This window comes from Salmo salar, chromosome 28 (assembly GCF_965601325.2).
Source record: "Salmo salar chromosome 28, fSalSal1, whole genome shotgun sequence".
Classification (NCBI taxonomy): Eukaryota; Metazoa; Chordata; class Actinopteri; order Salmoniformes; family Salmonidae; genus Salmo; species Salmo salar.
In genome coordinates this window covers 4,966,848-4,985,438 of record NC_138318.1, presented here as the reverse complement: position 1 = coordinate 4,985,438, position 18,591 = coordinate 4,966,848, and the positions used below count along the sequence as shown (strand labels likewise).

The 18,591-nt window shown below is 43.4% G+C and overlaps 2 protein-coding genes across 4 annotated transcripts; one reads left to right on the top strand and one right to left on the bottom strand.

The window, feature by feature from the left end:
• Positions 1-573: 573 nt before the first annotated feature.
• Positions 574-6,751, bottom strand: psme3 (proteasome activator subunit 3). The gene is made up of 11 exons (XM_014179106.3): positions 6,586-6,751; positions 6,097-6,129; positions 5,923-5,985; positions 5,724-5,828; positions 5,578-5,626; positions 1,853-1,971; positions 1,676-1,744; positions 1,488-1,555; positions 1,341-1,395; positions 1,063-1,149; positions 574-957 (listed from the first exon to the last, which is right to left on the bottom strand). The coding sequence occupies exons 1-11, from the start codon at positions 6,625-6,627 to the stop codon at positions 877-879; spliced, it is 771 nt and encodes a 256-aa protein (XP_014034581.1). The 5' UTR covers positions 6,628-6,751; the 3' UTR covers positions 574-876.
• Positions 6,752-6,771: 20 nt separating this feature from the next.
• On the top strand, positions 6,772-16,335 carry LOC106589302 (next to BRCA1 gene 1 protein). Of its 3 annotated transcripts, none has more exons than XM_014179093.3 (21): positions 6,772-7,021; positions 7,222-7,284; positions 7,987-8,005; positions 8,135-8,157; positions 8,285-8,473; positions 8,705-8,782; positions 8,907-9,154; positions 9,330-9,449; positions 9,582-9,827; positions 10,131-10,290; positions 10,557-10,805; positions 11,063-11,194; positions 11,329-11,404; positions 11,550-11,660; positions 11,902-12,051; positions 12,366-12,506; positions 12,688-13,231; positions 13,472-13,557; positions 13,868-13,949; positions 14,818-14,917; positions 15,178-16,335. In XM_014179093.3, the coding sequence occupies exons 1-21, from the start codon at positions 6,920-6,922 to the stop codon at positions 15,391-15,393; spliced, it is 3,135 nt and encodes a 1,044-aa protein (XP_014034568.3). In that variant the 5' UTR covers positions 6,772-6,919; the 3' UTR covers positions 15,394-16,335. The 3 variants fall into 3 exon arrangements, with proteins under 3 accessions (XP_014034568.3, XP_014034569.3, XP_014034567.3); XM_014179094.3 differs by having other exon boundaries at positions 6,773-7,021; positions 12,402-12,506; XM_014179092.3 differs by having other exon boundaries at positions 6,773-7,021; positions 12,357-12,506.
• Positions 16,336-18,591: the final 2,256 nt, after the last annotated feature.

Genomic DNA, 18,591 nt, shown 5'->3' with positions numbered 1-18,591 from the left:
ATACTTCTGTATACTTAACCAGTAGTTCTGAACGTAGCACCCATGAACCGAAATTGGTCCCCGAAAATTGCATTCTACGTCACATATATCCGCCACGTCATTGCTCTCTTACTCTGCTGTGTTTGCGCCTCTTGCTAGCCGTCACTCAAATGGCGAGGAGCTGAAGCTCATTGGCTTGAACTCGTATTGCTAGGTGGCTGGCCCATGTGGGGAAAATGGCACAGCACAGCTTAGTAGTCGCCAAAAGGTCTGGAACATGTCTTTAAATACTTTACGAAATATTTTTTTTTTTTATTCAATCATAACAATCTTACATTCTGAAATAATTGTTCTGCTTTGAGTTCATAATATCCAGCATAAAGTCAGTCAGCCATTACCACTATCACCAGGGTAATTGAACACACAGCTGCTAAAAGCACTTCTTCAGTGACCCACAAGGGACTTGTCTCCTATCGCAGCAATAGAACACATTCGATAAAGCAGTAGACAGATAACAAAATGGTCAACGCTATCTTGGACCAATCCAAAACAAAGCTGGGTCTAAATAAGTTCAACAAAAGACAGTGGGAGATGCATGGGCAAAATGTTTTTTTAATTACATTTTTAAAAATACATAGCACTTTTTTTCTAGACCTCTCTCTGTTCGTCGAGCAATCTCATAACGTATTCTTGAAAGGGTTTTAAAACAATGACGATATTTTACAAATCAAAAACGAAAAAAATACACGTGTGGTTGTCTCTACTGGGGCTATGGTATCTGGATTGTACTGATCTGGATGTGATGGTCTAGCTCTAGTCTGTCAGACGACCCAAACCCAGGCTTTGGGGTACCGTAAAACTTGACAACATGGCAGGGGAAGGGTGGTTGGGTCAGTCTTAGTACAACGCCTCAGCATTACTGCTCCTAGGCTTCTTTATCTTGTCAATGTTCTTCAAGATCATGTCGTGTAACGTTACCTGTAGCAGAGCAGAGTTCAGGATTAGAACGCAATGTGTTAACTTGCAGGTAGAAATGGATGGCGAGGAAAACTATTCCTGTGTATAACAGGACATTTGACTCACGTATTGATTTCTCAGCTCTGAAACTATGATCTTGAGGCTGATGTATTCTTTCTCATCAATCTCCGTCACTGTGCGCCGGTAGTCCTCCTGTTTAGTGACAGAGTGACATAAGGTAAATAGTAATGTAGGTGCAGGTAAAATAATGCATACTAGGGTTGGGACGATATCCAAATGGCCATACCATCGTTTTGCCCTCAGTGAATGCACACACTGTGTAGATACGTTTTTGCCTGGAAGAAGATTGCCAACCAGACCTGCAGTTAGCAAATCACACTTACCACATGTGGGTATTTTGCTATTTTGGACACCAGCTTTGCTCTTGTGATGTAGTATCTATGGGCAGATAGGAAATAAGATGTTCACATAGTCTACTACAGTAAGAGTGCTCAGTGTAAACAAAGTAAAGACTGGGTTGAGGTTAGTACCTGGATATCTGGTCGAGGTAAGATGCTGCCTCTCCCTCCACTGTTCGGAGTTCAGCAACTGTCTCCTCCTGCAGAGGCCAAATCAGTAATTGAGTAATGGTTCAATGTAGCTATACACTTAAATAACACCTTAGGTACAGACAGCAATAACATTTGACCTTTTAATACATTTGAAGTAAACATGGCACCTGAATTGAAACTCCAAAGTTGTTGCCATCTTCTATTCTTGGGATTAGCAACTGAACCCACATTTTGACCTGAAGAACAAGAAAGATGGAATATTAGATCGTGGGTGATAAGTAATGAGTGACATGAGCACCCGCCCTAATAGATTAAGGAAGAAACTGTGGGATAAAGCTACGTACCGTGTTACATTTCTCTATCAGTGTCCTGATCTCTGGCTTGACCTTCTCGATCAGGTCCACCAGCTTGGCATTGCTCTTCATCATCCCACCGGGCATGACAAAAACCTTGGTGCCAGCCACTGTAGAAGGGGAAGAGAAGATGAACGAGAGAACAGAGGTCTTACCACTGGACTTGACCATAGGTGCCTGAGCAATGGAGCAAATGGAGCAGCTGCAACCCCACTTTCAGAATAGGGGTGAAAACATGTTTTTGCATCCCCACTTTACTAGAAAAATATCGTGATACATTGGGTAATTTGTCATTTTCAATAATTAGTCATGTTTTGGGCTAGGTATTAAAATAGATATGGCGATTGTATAAATATATATGATATAATAATAAACAGATTGCATTTTGTACCCACCCCCCATCACCTCAAGATGAATGGTTTTGACCACAAGTTTTGCTTCGATCCCGCACACACTGTGTTGGGTCAGTGCAGTTAGAAAGCACTAGTTGTACCACTGATGCTTAAAATGAAAAGGCACCTGCAATAATACAATTCTTCATCCATTTTGTTGTGCTCTTACATTTGTATCGTTGTTTCATATCTGATGGCGTTGGTCCAATGGTATTGTTACGCATCATTTGAGCTGCATTCACCACAAGCAAATTGATTGTAGCGTTTCACTTTGCCTGTTAGAACCATGACGAGCACAGGCATGTCCGATTTCGCCGGAGCACAGTAGGACTGAGTAGCCTTCCACCAGCCTACAAAAGGTTGCATCTTAGTAGAGAACTGCACGATTTAAGGACAGGGTCAAGTTTACAGTTTAAGCTGCTTCACGCCCCACCACTAGAGTTCAGTTAGCTTCTTTGCTAGCTGTAAAAAGGCGTTAGTGTTATTAGCTTATTTAGCTCTAACCAGCCACAATGGATATCAGAAGTCAAACCACCGAAGCCGCCGGCAAGCCCTGCAGAAGATGCTGCTGCCGAGCTTCGACTAGTTCCGTGTGAAGAGCCGACGTACCCTTCAACAACCGCCACCGGGGTAATGGCTCCACAGCCCCTCCCACTTCTGACTGTTACTGACAAATCTTGGAACAGAGGAGGCGGACCAGGTTAGAATCTTAACCTAGCCGCAGGTTTTCTGTTGAAAAACGTCCATGTAATAGCAACCGGTTCATAGGAACAGAGTGGCTGGAATACTGGGTTTCTGCAGATGCGACATTTTGGTTCCCATGTCAAAAGTTCAGTATTGGGTCCACGGCTTTTGTCCAAGGCTGGAAATTCTAACTGGATGCATGCTATTGATAGAACCAAAGGATTCACTATGCACGCATCAAACAAGGAGCATTTGAAATGCACTGCACTGTGGAAAGAAAAACAAGTTGAGTGCAATGGGAACGGAGGTGTCAACACTTGTTAAATGATAGGCAGCTGGCAATAACTTATTTTCCACTGACAAACGTCTTAAGTCAGCACAGATGAAGCATGCTACACCCAAGGAGAGCTCAACTAATCCAACTGGCATTTGAGGAGGATCTTACAAGACGATTTCGGGGAGAATGAAATGATCAATTACTCAGGAAGTTCCACAGAGCATCAAGAAGACTGCAACTCTTCTGAAAAGTAAGACACAAACATACGCTGAACTAACATACGCTGCCGGCATTGTGTTCGTTCATATTCGCAGCTGTGTCGGTAATCTAAGACAAGCTGCTATTTAGTATCTTAGTTTGCATGAATAACTAGGGTACTACTTTCAGCATTTAGTTCGCATTATTTTGTTAAGACACCCATGTGTACGACTGCATTCAGTCATTTTGTTCAGTTACAAACAGCCTATCGCCCCGTAGCACTCACTTCTGTCATTATGAAGTGCTTTTAGACTAGTCAAGGATCATATCACCTCTACGTTAGCTGACACCCTAGACCCACTTCAAATGTGCTTATTGCCCCAATAGATCCACAGACGATGCAGTCGCCGTCACACTGCCCTATCCCACCTGGACAAGAGGAATACCTATGTAAGAATGCTGTTCATTGACTACAGCTCAGCGTTCAACCACATAGTACCCTCCATTCTCATCATTAAGTTTGGGACCCTGGGTCTGAACCCCGCCCTGTGCAACTGGGTCCTGGACTTCCTGACCCTCCGCCCCCAGATGGTGAGGGTAGGTAACACCTCCACTTCGCTGATCCTCAACACAGGGGCCCCACAATGGTGCGTGCTCAGCCACCTCCTGTGCCCACGACTCAATCATCAAGTTTGCAGATGACACAACAGTATGCCTGATTACCAACAATGACGAGCCTACAGGGAGGAGGTGAAGGCCCTGGGAGTGTGGTGCCTGGAAAACAACCTCTCACTCAACATCAACAAAACAAAGAAGCTGATCGTGGACTTCAGGAAACAGCAGAGAGAGCACCCACCCATCCACATCGACAGGACCGAAGTGGAGAATGTGGAAAGCTTCAAGTTCCTCGGCGTACACATCACTGACAAACTGAAATGAAACTGAAATGGTCCACCCACAGACAGTTTGGCAAAGAAGGCGCAACAGCACCTTGGCACCTAAAACCTAAACAAACTTTTACAGGTGCAATATTGAGAGCATCCTGTTGGGCTGTATCATCGCCTGGTACAGTAACTGCACCGCATACAACCGCAGGGCTCTTCAGGGGGTGGTGCGGTCTACCCAATGCATCACCGGGGGCAAACTACCTGCCCTCCAGGACGCCTACAGCACCCGATGTCACAGGAAGGCCAAAAAGATCATCAAGGACAGCAACCACCCTAGCCACTGCCTGTTCACCCCGCTATCATCCAGAAGGTGAGGTCAGTACAGGTGCATCAAAGCTGGGACAGAGAGAAGCTGTTTTTCAATCTCAAGGCCATCATACTGTTAAATAGCCATCACTAGCACATTAGAGGCTGCTGCCCTATATACATAGACTTGAAATCACTGGCCACTTTAATAAATGGAACACTAGTCATGGTAATAATGTTTACATAATTTGCATTACTCATCTCATATGTATATACTGTATTTTAGTCTATGCCGCTCCGACATTGCTTGTCCAAATATTTATATATTCTTAATTTCATTCCTTTACTTTAGATTTGTGTGTATTGTTGTGAAATTGTTAGATACTCCTTGTTAGATATTACTGCACTGTTGGAGCTAGAAACGCAAGCATTGGCTACACCTGCAATAACATCTGCTAAACATGTATGTGACCAATAAAATATGAGGGCTACATATTTCCCACCAACCAAAAGCACTCAATAGTCTGAGTCTCTGCATTTGAACTTTGTTTGTGGTATAGCGTGATAAGCAGAATTCAATATAAATTCCAAAACCCCCCCCAAAAAACTGTGCCCCCTCACCAATTTCAATTGTCCACTTAGTCACTTTATCCTTGCGTAGGGTCTGTTTGCATTACTTGATAAGTATTTTATTTAACTAGACAAGTCAGTTAAGAACAAATTCTTATTTTACAATGACGGCCTAACCCGGACAACGCTGGGTCAATTGTGCGCCGCCCTATAGGACCCCCGATCACAGCCGGTTGTGATACAGCCTGGGATCGAACCAGGTCTGTAGTGCCACCTCTAGATGCAGTGTTTTAGACCGCCGGGCCACTCGGGAGCAGCCATTACACCTAAGCTTTTCCACCCCCACTTTCAGACAAAGCCAGGCACCCATACACTAGGCTTGTGGTAAAAAAAACTACTCACCCTTGTCCTCCCCAGAGCCATCTTCCATCTTCCTCTTTTTGGCATTTTGCTTTGAAGAGGATATCAAGTTGTTTACAATGAACACATGCAATCACAGATAGCATTTGGTAATTTACAGGGTGTTACTATTCCATTCCAAGTCTCACCGCTTCAAGTCCATCGTGGAGGTTCGAGAGTATAATGGGGTCTGGCACAGTCAAGTTGATTTCTGAGTGTATTTCCTTCAGTTCACAGATGTTTAAGCCAGGATCCTGCAACAGATGACCAACAACCCATACACACACTATAAAGGGAAGTCAGAGGACATTTGACTAATCATTTCATTCTGATGACATAAATGTTTACCTTGAGGAAATGGTCAAGTTCCAATAACTTATTTGGGAAAAAACTTGCAACTAACTCCTCCGCCTGTGAAACAAAGAGTTGAGTTGGAAAATGACATTCAGATCTAGATACAGGTAGCTAGCTACAATATTTGCTTTTGTCCCTCAATGAATAAACCACCGAAAGGAAACTCACCTCCCCAGTAATTCGTTCTCTGAAAGCATCGACCTGAACAAATAACAACCAAACAACTGTTATATCACAGGCAAACAATTCAATAAATCAGTAAGTCTGTTTAAATACAACAAGTGAGTAGACTAGACTACTGTCTGCAATATGATACCAGTCATCAGTTGATCAACGTCATTTCAACATGCTTACTCTACTGACTAGGCCTAAAAAAAAAATTGAGCCGAATTGAGTTACCGGTACCTCGACACCGTTAGCTCGCACCGAAATATGCGGCACAGCAACCCTTTTGTTCAGGGAGGGGCACCCTGTTGTTAGACAGTTTGCCTTGTCCGTTATGACGGGCGCAGGAAGATAAAGCAAATTACCTTAAACACTTGGCCTCATTCTGATTCATATAATTGCAAGCTAGGTCACGTTAGCATTACATTAGCTAGCTAGCAACTTTCCCCCATTATGTCTCGTGACATGTGGCGTTGATAAATCATGTTTTACCTTAGTTTTGAGTTCATTGTCCACCTTGAGGAGAGAATTCATCTTCTTTAACCACAAACGGGAGGAAATTGATTGTCCTCAATTCATTCAATTCGGGGCTAAACGTGTGGTTTTCCCACTCCCGTCAGCCACACTTGTGAGCTTAAAAATGACGTATTCAACATGCGACAACACTACAAACGAATACGCATGCGCATTAGGTATGCACTGAACGCGTCATCGTATTTTCCTGAACGCAGCTGAAGATGTAAACAAGAGGATTGGCGAGTGCGAAAGCTCGTTTTGTCCACTATTACCTTCCATGATTGTCCTGATTTAATCGCAAAAAGCAGCCATGGGGCTCCCTGTTACTATTAAAGTGAATTTCAGGGGAAATGTAAAGAGATTTGTGGCTCCAGATTTGGACAAGTCGGAATGGGAGTCGGTGGAAGCCTGGGTAATTAGCGCTGGCGCAGTTTAGCTAACCTGGGTTCTTCGAGGCCCCTTGCCTAGCAGGCCTAGCTAGCATAACATTACACCACACGAATGACATCTGTCTGCAAATGATCTTTCTAACAACACAAATGATGATTATATGTGATGTTATCTTGTTATGCTGATCCTCAATCATCATGCTTTTTTAAATTGAATCTGCAGATAAAAGCATCATTTGGAATAAGCCATTTTCAAGTGAAATATTTTGATGAGGACAACGAGGAGGTGAGTTCAAATGTATTTTGTGCTACTGTGTATTATTTCAACGAATGCAGTGCCAACATTTCTGCTAAATGACTTAAATGTAATGTAAATGTAAATGTAACATTTCTGATGTACATACAACAACAGTAGTAATAATAACACACAAGAGATACATTTGGGGGGGGGGGGGTTCTTATATGTATCCTCTTACACACAAGTGTAACTCCCCTAGAGAGTAGGATCACGACCAGGGTCGCCATGCGTTGTACAGCGCCGATGGCGCAATTAAGGTTAAGCGCCTTGCACAAGGGCACAGCAACAGATTTTTTTTCACCTTGTCAAATCAAATCGCATTTTATTAGTCACATGCGCTGAATACAACAGGTAGACCTTACAGTGAAATGTTTACTTACAAGCCCCTAACCAACAATGCAGTTAAAAAAAAAGTAACAAATAATTAAAGAGCAGCAGTAAGTTAACAATAGCGAGACTATGTAAAGGGGGGTACCGGTACAGAGTCAATGTGCTGGGGCACCGGTTAGTCAAGGTAATTGAGGTTTTGTCCACTATTACCTCGGCTCCTGTATTCGAACCAGACTACCTGCCGCCCCAATATTAACAATTGTTTATTATTCAGTATACTGAATACAGTAAACAATACGGTAAACTGAAGATATTGTGTAACACTATCTTGTTTCTGTATCTCATTTTTCTTTGATCCAGGTTTCCATCAATAGCCAAGGTATTTAAATAAAGTGTTAACTTAATAGGCTTTTAATTTTTTTGGGGGGCTGTTATTAAAGCCTTACAGTTCATAATCTTCACCAACACAGATGTATTCTCTGATCTCTTTTGCGTGTCTGTGTTTCAGAGGAATATGAGGAAGGTGTGAAGGTATTCAAACTTATATGTTCTTTCATGGGTTTCAATAGCAATTTTTTTTATTATTTTAACTTTTTCTTCCAGCGTGTAGAATGTTGTACGTTATTACTGAACGTGGTGTGGGATGTATTTCCTCCAGAGTGCAGAGAAGCAGGGGAACCAGTTGCACATGAACGTTTACAAGGCGAAGCAGGGTCAGGCTGGCACTGGGCCGGTCAAGACCCAAGAAGTGAAGGAGCTGAAGGGGGAACTCCGGCCGGCCCCGCCGTACCCCTCCAGGGTCAAAACTGTGGACAAAGGCACACAGGTCACCCCCGAGAGAGATGCTGTAAGAGCACCACTCACGGCTTTCAATGTTGATGTAATGTTGTCTGAATGTAAGAAAAGTGTTGTCAGGATGGTATATTTTTGCACGAGCGATATAATCATTGTCTTCATGAAATGTTGTGCCAATGTAATAATAAAACTAGAGCTAAGATTTGATGAACACCCACTTTGGTTTCATAGTATGAATTTGACTAATCATCATTAGTTAAATGTCGATCATTTGATTTTATAGGTGGTTGTGAAGGACAACAAAGTGACTAAGCCAGAGGATAAGCTTCCCCCAGCTTGGTTTAGATCTTACATGGAAAAAGTAAGTCCATATTGAAATTATATTCTTTACTATTTCAGAAATATAAAGGTAAACGTCCCTAAAAATCAACTTTAAAATAAATAAATGTAAGAACCTTTTTTAATCGGGATCCCTCTCCTGTCAGTTCAAGGATGAGGTGGTGAAGGAGGTAGTGGAGAGGATGTGCAGCGACTTCTCTGGCCAGTGCTGCACCCACAAGGCCCCCAATCCTGATGGGCCTCTCGAGGTCCTTGGAGCAGTGGGCGGAGTCAATATCAAAGGCCCAAAGGTGAACTCCTCCTCCACCGGCCCCCCCGCCTACTCCTCATTGGGCTACACTCCAGAATGCAGCAAATGCAAGAGACCAGCCACCGATGGAGCTTATCAGTGCAGGTAAACGCATCACAACAGTAACAGATCAATGCTATTATGTTGTTAATGACTAACTCAGAAGTTGAAATAGTATAAAATGTTTATTTTACTTATTCCTCATTAAATATGTCACCTTCAAGTAGTAATATAAGTAACCTTGTGCATGCATTCTTTTTGGTGTCCTGTTTTTCTACAGAGTGTGTCCGTCCTGTATCTTATGTGAGCTGTGTCGACACAGCCACGACCCCAGCCACAACCTGGTGAGAACCAAGACTCCCCTCTCCATCCCTGAGCATGGCATGTCAGGAGAATTAAGGTTAGTCCGCTGGATGTAGAAGCCTGCCTTTACTGTGATGTTGTCTATGCATTATTTTACCTATCTTACTTTCTTGTATTGGTAGGAGATGCTCAGCCTTCACACCTCTGTCTATATTTTCTTTGTGCCCAGGTTTCCAAGGCGAGGAGACCGGACCGTGCGCAAGGCTGAGCGCCAGCGCCTCAAAACCGAGAGGAGGCAGCTCAAGGCCGAGGTGAAGGAGATTAAGAAGAAGCTGAGGCTGGAGAAGAGGGGCCTGCAATGGAGCGGCCCTGCCTCTACCTCCGCCAGATCCAACGTGGCCACCACCCAGGCCCCTGCTGCTACCCAGGCCCCAGAACCAGGCCCTGCCCCAGACCCCCAGGCCTGCAGTCCAGAGTAAGCGCCACCCCAGGAGGGCGTCAGAGTGCTGGGTGTCTCTAGGCCCAGCATGGAGCAAAAATCAAATATTTTCTCAAGAAATAGGCCATCTTTGTAATAGTTGTAATAGAGTTTATCGCTGGTGGATGATGGAACTACCTCACGTGTGAATCTGCTGCTGCTGCTTCATATATTTCTAAACAAAAAAATTGCTTTGAGCTGCAAAAAAGGATCCTGCTTTTTTGATGATTCATAAAAAAACAGGGATGGGTCTGAAGCCGGGGCTGTTTTCAACAATGCTCTGTACACTTGAAATACTAGGGGTCCCGAGGTCTCCTACACCACCTTGGTGCCCACTATGGCTGCCTTGTTTCTGGATGAAAATCTGCCCGACGGGACCCGCCGAGAGCCCGGCACCAAGTTCATCAAGTATTGGAAGATGAAGAACTCAGGCATCATCAACTGGACCTCAGAGACCAAGGTACCACCCAAGAGGAACAATCTCAGTCCCTAACCTGCATACTAAAACGATCTCATTCCCTAACCCGACTACTAGCACTAACCCCACCTAATTGTAACTATTGATTACTTGTAATTAGTACTTACCCTGTCTGATTAACCAGACCAGTGCTACAGCCTTTTGTGGATTCAGTGTAAGTTCTCTGTTTAAGTGTTTGGGTCTGGTTCCTTGGGTTTGTGTAAATGTCTGTGTCTTCTTTGCATGCCTGTGTCTTTGTGTGTCTTTAGCTGAAGTGCATGTGGGGTAACCTGGCACTGGCATTGGAGGAGAAGCGTGAGGTGGCCGTGCCCCTCCTGCAGCCGGGCCAGGTGGGCGTGGTCAGTGTGGCCTTCATCGCCCCAGTGATGGAGGGCACCTACACCTCCCACTGGCGCCTTGCACACTGCGGAGAGCAGTTTGGCCCTCGCGTGTGGTGCAGCATTGTGGTGGCCCCCAGCACCAGCCCACACGCCAACTGTCCTCAGAACAAATGCCTGGCAAGTCAACCACCTCTGTGTCCCATTCACATTTCTTTACCCTGTTCATACACTAGTGCAGGGACGGATTTACTAAGCAAATTTGACACCAGGTACAAAGCAATAATATTTATTTAGCTAATGCAGACACTTCTATAGGGCTGGATTTTGGTTCAGTAATAAAACCTCAAAATCCAGCCTATTTCCACCACTATTAGTATCATTATATAATTCCAAGCCTTGCTCATGTTCGGATATTCTTCCACACTGTACTTCAGGAGGTGGAGCCCAGGCCTGTGGTTGTGGAGGGGATGTCGAGTAACAGCTCCAGGGACAGTGGTCTGGCCATGTCTGTAGACTACTGCCACAGAGACTACCACTTCCCCTCTGTAGACCTGCTCACTGCACAGGTGAGGAAAGGCTTAGGTTAAGGAAGAGTGCGTTGGCTTTGCCATAAAGGTAGACATCATCATACACCACGGGGCAACTTCATGCTTTATTCAATGACTCAACAATATTAGTATTTTTGTACTTTTTTTTTTAGGATCTGTTGTCCTTTGAATTGCTGGATATTAACATTGTGCAAGAGTTGGAGAAAGTTCCGAACAACACTCCAGTCGGTAAGAAATAATATGATGCCACAACAATGCACGTCAAGGTTTTTTTGGCGGGGCGTTTTTTCCCCTGATATTCAGAGCGTTTAAAGACCTAATGCTTGGCAGACTTGTGATGACCAAGATGAGTTTATTTTTGTTCCGTTGGTAGATCTGACCCCCTGTGTGTCCCCTCTGCCCCACAATGGCCCTCTACTGGAGCACCCAGGCACCGACCAGATCGAAAACAACACTGAGATGAACCGGGTCAACAACCTGCTAGGTAAGGCAGAGGTGAATGTCGTGGACTTTCACCATACTGAGTTGTACAGTAAATAAGTGAAAACAATATCAAATTGTGAGATGTTGTGTTGCTTATGAATGTAGGCTAGACTTGAGGCATTATGTTAACTAGGGGGACGTGTCAGCTTGAGTAAAAGAAGTTGAGAGAAAAGAAGCTTTGATCCCAGTGATGACCCTGAATCAGGCACGGTCCTAATCTTTGTATTGGGTGTTGTGGTCAGGAGTGAACGAGGACCCACCTGGCCACGAGGAGGAAGACATCAGCGGGACTCAGTTTGTGTGTGAGACGGTGATCCGCTCCCTCGCCCTCGAGGAGGCTCCCGACCACAAGCCCCCTCGCAGATATCAGCCCAGCTACTGCAAGCCCAAAGGTGAGGCGGCCATCTTGTTTGGTTGAATTTCCCAACAAAATGTGAAAACATGTAAACATCACTAAGTGAAAATGATATGAGACTCAGTTGAACGATAAAGTATGGTTGTTCGGTCCACTCACTATCTGTGGTATTTGTTATGACTGTCATGTAATGCTAGGGTTGTGGGTTTGATTCCCACGGTGGACCAGTATGAAAACATATATGAAAATGTATGCACTCACTACTGTAAGTCGCTCTGTATAAGAGTGTCTGCTAAATAACTAAATAGTCTAAATTGAAGTTAAAAACTAAAGTTGTTTTAGTTTTTGAAGCTGTAGCCTCGGGCCCTGTCTTTGGCTATGACACAGCATTAAGAGTGACAGGACCAGATTTGCTGATGATGGGGGTTATGAGAGATCAAGGTTCACCTCCAGGCCTTCCCCAGATCACACTTCCAGAGGAGACTGTCACAGGTAAGGAACAGCTCTCACTGCAGCCTGTCTGCTTCTGTTTACAGACTCTAGTAACTCAAGTCAAAATGCACCAAGTAATGTTCTCACCTTTTACACATTGGCAATTGTAAATTAGCAGAAGCCATGATTACGAGACATAATCAGAAAAAGGTTTTTTTTTTTCTCAATGCATTGTCCTCAGAGGTTGAAAATGTGTACATGGAGCTGTATGCAATGAATGAGGAGGACATGGAAGACAACAAAGCCAGAAAGGATGTGAAGGACCAGAAAGCTGAGGATAAAGAAGATGAGAGCTACGTTGAGATTGAAGAGGAGAAAGAACATGAAGAAGAAGACGAGCGAGCGGACTGGGACGAGGTGAGCAGCCAAATCTCCACCTTGTCCTCGTCCTCCTGCGAGGACTACGTCATAGTCCTGCCGGACTGCTTCGACACCAGTCGGCCGCTGGTCGAGCCCACGTACAGCTCCGCCCTCTCGGAGCCTGTCACTACCGCAGCCGTGGAGCAGGAGCTGGCGCCAGACTCTGAGCCTGAGGAGCTGGACAGAGCCACCCCAGAGGGGGAGAGGCAAGAGCGGGGTGAGGCTGCAGTCACGGAGACCACCATGCACAGCAATGTCAACCAGATGCTGTGTGCCTCCCAGACGCTGGATGCTGTCCCCCTAACCCCTGAGGTGGTGCCACCGCCGGTCTCTCTCCTGCCTCCACAGGCCCTGTACACACACAGGTGAGAGGGCTCTCTGAGGCAATAGTAGGCTATCAGCTTAGCTATTACAGGGGACAATGATATCACGACCAATGTTATGTTACTGTTCAATCACACATGTTTGCAGTGTGTTTTATTGAAGTAAAGTGTGCAAATTGTTCAGTATCTTCTGCAGGAGGACTATCAGACTCATATTATACTCTTGTCCACTGTCCCTTCTCTCTCCGATCAGTATACCATTATTTTTGGTGTGTTTTCCAGGTCTGAAGCAGTCCATGTTGCAGAGCCAACACGTCAACAAGCGTCTGGACCAGTAGAACCATGCCAACCAGCGGTCCATTTAAATGGTGAGACACACACACAGCAGGTTGGGAAAATGTCTACAAAATACAGCCTTTTCACTGCATGAAGCAGACGCCACGTGTTTTTTGGAAGCTCTGATCACACAGTCAGAAAATGTGCAATTTAACTAATGTGACTAGCTAGTCTTGTTTGTTCAGTCGTGTCTTTTGAGGATGTGTTCACTTCGCTGTCTGCGGCCACTGACCAGAAAGGAAACATGTGTCTTTTGAAGAGACGGGAACAGGAAAACGTCTCAACTGTTCTATATTAGCTCTCTCATCCAGTATGTCCCCCCCCCCCCCATCTTTATTTCAGTATCTAGTTCAACGAGACCATCAGGCTTAGCCAGTGCCTTTGAGACGTACAACTCCAGACCCTGCATCTCCCTGCGCCCAAGGTGAAACACGTACACAATATTAAAAGACCCACTCCAGCTTCCCTAGTACCTCATTTATCACCTGATTTTACTTAACAAAAGTCGCATCTCAATAGGTGGTCCAGGTCTCCTCATGATATGGCAGGTGGGCCTTTCCTCTTTGGTCCTCTATTGCTTCTCCATTGTTCCCGTAAGCAAGGGGGAGGCTGATGCCGTGAGAGTGCACCCATCAGACCAACTCCTTGAATTTAGCAATTGTCATTTAAAAAAAAAAACGCTATTTTGCTTCAAACATTTTAGTGTTTGTACTTTACTGTATTTATACTTGTAATATCGCTTTTCAATGGTAAAGGTTCCCCAAAAATGTTTGTCCTCATTTGTCTTAGTTGAAACACTTTAGTTTCTGCCAACAAATGATTATTTGAATGTGAAACGTTTCAATATCTACTAATCATTCATTGTTAATAGGCACAGTATTTTTGAGACATGACAAAACATTACATTTACATTTTAGTCATTTAGCAGACGATCTTATCCAGATGAGGGTTAAGTTCCTTGCTCAAGGGCACGTCAACCCATTTCACCTCATCGGCTCGGGATTCAAACCAGCAACCTTTCGGTTACCGGCCCAATGCCCTTAACCACTACGCTACCTGCCTACAGGTAGATATCAGAAGATAAAACTGTAGATGATAAAACCGCAATAAAGAGAAGATATTTAAAGACATTCATGGCGTGATGTCATTGGTGATATAACAATGTGACACAACTTTTTGTTGACACGCTTTGTGGCATTTTGGGTCTTGTGAAAGCATTGCTAGCTCCAAACCACTGGCCCTGGAACAAATTGTTCCCCATAGTGGCTGACAACATCCTTCCTGTTCTATAGGGGCCAAGGCGGTATCACGGAGGGACTAGTCAAGGGGGTTCTGTCAGTGGCAGCGTCCGCCTACAAGGCTCTCTTCACTGGACAGAGCTGCTCCACACAGGTAGGTCCCACATACAGCACAATACGTCACCTGGTCACACACTGCCATGAGATAAAACTTGACGTAACTTTTTAATATGCTCTGTGATTCTTTCATATAACTGTGATAAAAGTTGCTGATCTATTTTAAAGCGTTTTTGGCTCAAAAGACCAAGGTGATGCATGTCTTGTACAGTATTATTGTATAACCCCTGTGCACTTTAACATGACAAACCAGAACTAATCTTTTGACCTGGCTCCCCCCCACCCTCTTCACTGCAGCGTGGTGTGGACCCGGCCAGCCAGGACGCCTCCATGATGGCCGTGCTGCTGGAGATGGGCTTCAGGGACCAGCGGCTCAACCAGTGGCTGCTGAGGAAGCACAAGCACAACCTGCTGCACACTGTCAACGAGCTGGTCGCCATGGCCGACAACTCACTACTGACGGGCCGGTCGGCCAATCAGCCAGGCCGCTACACGACCCATGACACCCAATGAGAAAGCGGGGGGGGGGGGGGGGGGTTCATTTTGGCACTGATGTTAGGTCATGGGCCTTACCTATTGACAGGGCCAGGGTTGGTTCACTGTTCCCAAAGAGAATGGAGGTTGTGGGTATTGAATGTAATCAGAATTCCAATCTTCTCCATTGTGTTGGGTATTGGGACTACTCTTGTTGATTTGAAGGACTTACATGGTTGAGACGGGGATTCAACTACATAGGAATGCTAAAGAACTGAATGTCTGATTTCTTTTAGATATAGTGGTGAATTGGCCTAAACAATGCAATATTCTATGTATATATCAAAAGTACTGTTATTTTAGATGTCTGGCAACACGCAACATTTGACCTGTGGATTGTATAAGGAACAGACACTGCAGACTAAGGAAATAAGCTGTTTCTTTCTAGGAGACACTTGCATGTCAGATTTAAGCATACGAGTCATACTTGCGGTACTGTAGGACTCGCATCTATAAATGTTGTCTCTGCATCACACTTGTACTCATTTTCCTCTTTCACATTGTAAGAATCATCCCCTTTCATATATTTCTATCACACAACACTACGTATATCCAACCATAACATTCCTAAGTTTGTTCATGGAACCAAGTTTCTCATAGGTAGTTTTTATGAATGGTAATCGGTGACACGAGTCATGGTGATTTGAGTGCATAGGTTTCAAACGTTCTAGGCCTATACTATGTTTGACAGTTCGGCCTATCTCTCTGTGTGTACTTTTCCTTTCAGGAAAAAAAAAGGTTTGTAACTGGACACATGTTTGTGGTTGTGATATGTTCAAATACTAACAGTTTAAAGATCATGCTTTTGAATGAAATGCTGAAAATATGAACTGTGCTTGCTAAAGGGGTCTCCTTTCAATCAGCACGTAAGTAAGTACACTGCAATTGTCAATCAGCCAATAAATAAATTGCACAAATCTATTTTAGTGGCTGAAATGTATTTTCAACATGGTCGTTTGAATGGCAGTGATGGAAAAAGTACCCAATTGTCATACTGAGTAAAAGTAAAGATACCATAATAAAATAAAATGTCTCAAGTGAAAGTCACCCAGTAAAATACTACTTGAGTAAAAGTCTAAAAGTACTTGTTTTTAAATATACTTAAGTATTAAAAGTAAATGTCATTGTTAAAATGTACTTAAGTATCAAAAGTAAAAGTATAAATCATTTCAAATTCCTTATATTAAGCAAACCAGCCAGCATGATTTTCTTGTTTTAAAAAAATATTTATTTACAGATAGCCAGGGGCACACTCCAACACTCAGACACTTTTCAAACAAAGCATTTGTGTTTAGTGAATCTGCCAGATTCACTAGGGATGTTCTCTTGATAAGTGTGTGTATTTCACAATTTTCCTGTCCTGCTAAGCATTCAAAATGTGATGAGTACTTTAGGGTGACAGGGAAACTGTATGGAGTAAAAAGTACATTATTTTCTTTAGAAATGTAGAAGTCAAAGTTGTCAAAAATATAATTCGTAAAGTACAGATACCAAAAAAAATGACTTAAGTAGTACTTTAAAGTATTTTTACTTAAGAACTTTACACCACTGTTGAAATGTATTTTTAATTTTTTTTATTTCACCTTCATTTAACCAGGTAGGCAAGTTGAGAACAAGTTCTCATTTACAACTGCGACCTGGCAAAGATAAAGCAAAGCAGTTCGACACATATAACAACACAGAGTTACACACGTAGTAAAACAAACACAGTCAATAATACAGTAGAAAAATAAGTCTATATACAATGTGAGCAAATGAGGTGAGATAAGGGAGGTAAAGGCAATAAATAGGCCATGGTGACGAAGTAAATACAATATAGCAATTAAAATACTGGAATGGTAGATTTGACAGTAGATGAGTGTGCAAAGTAGAAATACTGGGGTGCAAAGACGCAAAATAAATAAATACAGTAGGGGAAGAGATAGTTGTTTGGGCTATTTATAGATGGGCTATGTACAGGTGCAGTGATCTGTGAGCTGCTCTGACAGCTGGTGCTTAAAGCTAGTGAGGGAGATGTGTTTCCAGTTTCAGAGATATTTGTAGTTCGTTCCAGTCATTGGCAGCAGAGAACTGGAAGGAGAGGCGGCCAAAGGAGGAATTGGCTTTGGGGGTGACAAGTGAGATATACCTGCTGGAACGCATGCTACGGGTGGGTGCAGCTAATGGTGACCAGCGAGCAGAGATAAGGCGGGACTTTACCTAGCAGGGTCTTGTAGATGACCTGGAGCCAGTCGGTTTGGCAACGAGTATGAAGCGAGGGCCAGCCAACGAGAGAATGAATGAATGGCACTGCTTTTAATGGATTTATTCTATGGGTTTCTGTACATTCTGTGTCTGATGACTTGTTGAACTTATAGGTTTACTATAAGTAATGTGTGCAGCACAAAATAGTTGAAATGTAAAGAACAGAGGGTAATTGTCATGCTTGATGGTATTTTATTATGTAAGCAAAATTGTTCAGCTAAACCATCAATAGGCATTAAGCTGTCGGTGTTAACTTTTAGTTCTGCTTTCTCAAAGTCTTTCAAGACATGTTTGTCCTGTTCACTACGGGCGATTATATTTGTTATAAATTAAACCTACTCATTGAAATATGACAATTCCCTACAACTGAAATGAAGTATTCCCTTGTTTACCATAGCAAATCTACTGTGGCAATTTACCCATGTTGGTATTGGCTACTTACAATTCCATGTAATCCATGAATAACTTGTCAACATGATTACAACTACTCCAATGCAAATCCAATGCAAGTCAATGGTACCTATATTAGCATTTGTGCGCTTCATGTCCACATCATCTATATGACTTAATTGAGCTAAACAATCAATTTTAGATACAAGAAAATTTGGCCATGAAGTATGAAAATGCAAATCTAGGTACCATTGACTGCATTGGATTTCTGCCTCAAATTCAAGTAAAGTTAGCATTTGAAAGTGGCCAGGTTAACAAAACCAAAGCATGGATTGCTGCCATACCTTGTCCATAGACTGCTTGCAGGGTAAGGAAAGCAATATGAAAACATTTTTATGGGTTAACTATCCCTTGGTTGCAATTGGCCAAGGCCTTCTGTAGCTGTGGTTAGTGGAATACATAAAGATGATATTGAAATGGCTTTTACAACATATGTTCTACCTTCTAAAAACGGGATGTGCATTGAATTGCTGGGCATTACAT

Bases quoted from the DNA above. Each gene is read 5' to 3' on its own strand.
- psme3 (XM_014179106.3), bottom strand. From the start codon at position 6,627: ATGAATTCTCTCCTCAAGGTGGACAATGAACTCAAAACTAAG. The intron at 1,556-1,675 runs GTGCCATGTTTA...TGGCCTCTGCAG, and splicing joins ACTTTGGAGTTTCAATTCAG to GAGGAGACAGTTGCTGAACT. The intron at 1,150-1,340 runs GTAAGTGTGATT...GTCACTAAACAG, and splicing joins TAGCAAAATACCCACATGTG to GAGGACTACCGGCGCACAGT.
- LOC106589302 (XM_014179092.3), top strand. From the start codon at position 6,920: ATGGGGCTCCCTGTTACTATTAAAGTGAATTTCAGGGGAAATGTAAAG. The intron at 8,783-8,906 runs GTAAGTCCATAT...CTCTCCTGTCAG, and splicing joins TTAGATCTTACATGGAAAAA to TTCAAGGATGAGGTGGTGAA. The intron at 11,661-11,901 runs GTAAGGCAGAGG...TGTTGTGGTCAG, and splicing joins CCGGGTCAACAACCTGCTAG to GAGTGAACGAGGACCCACCT.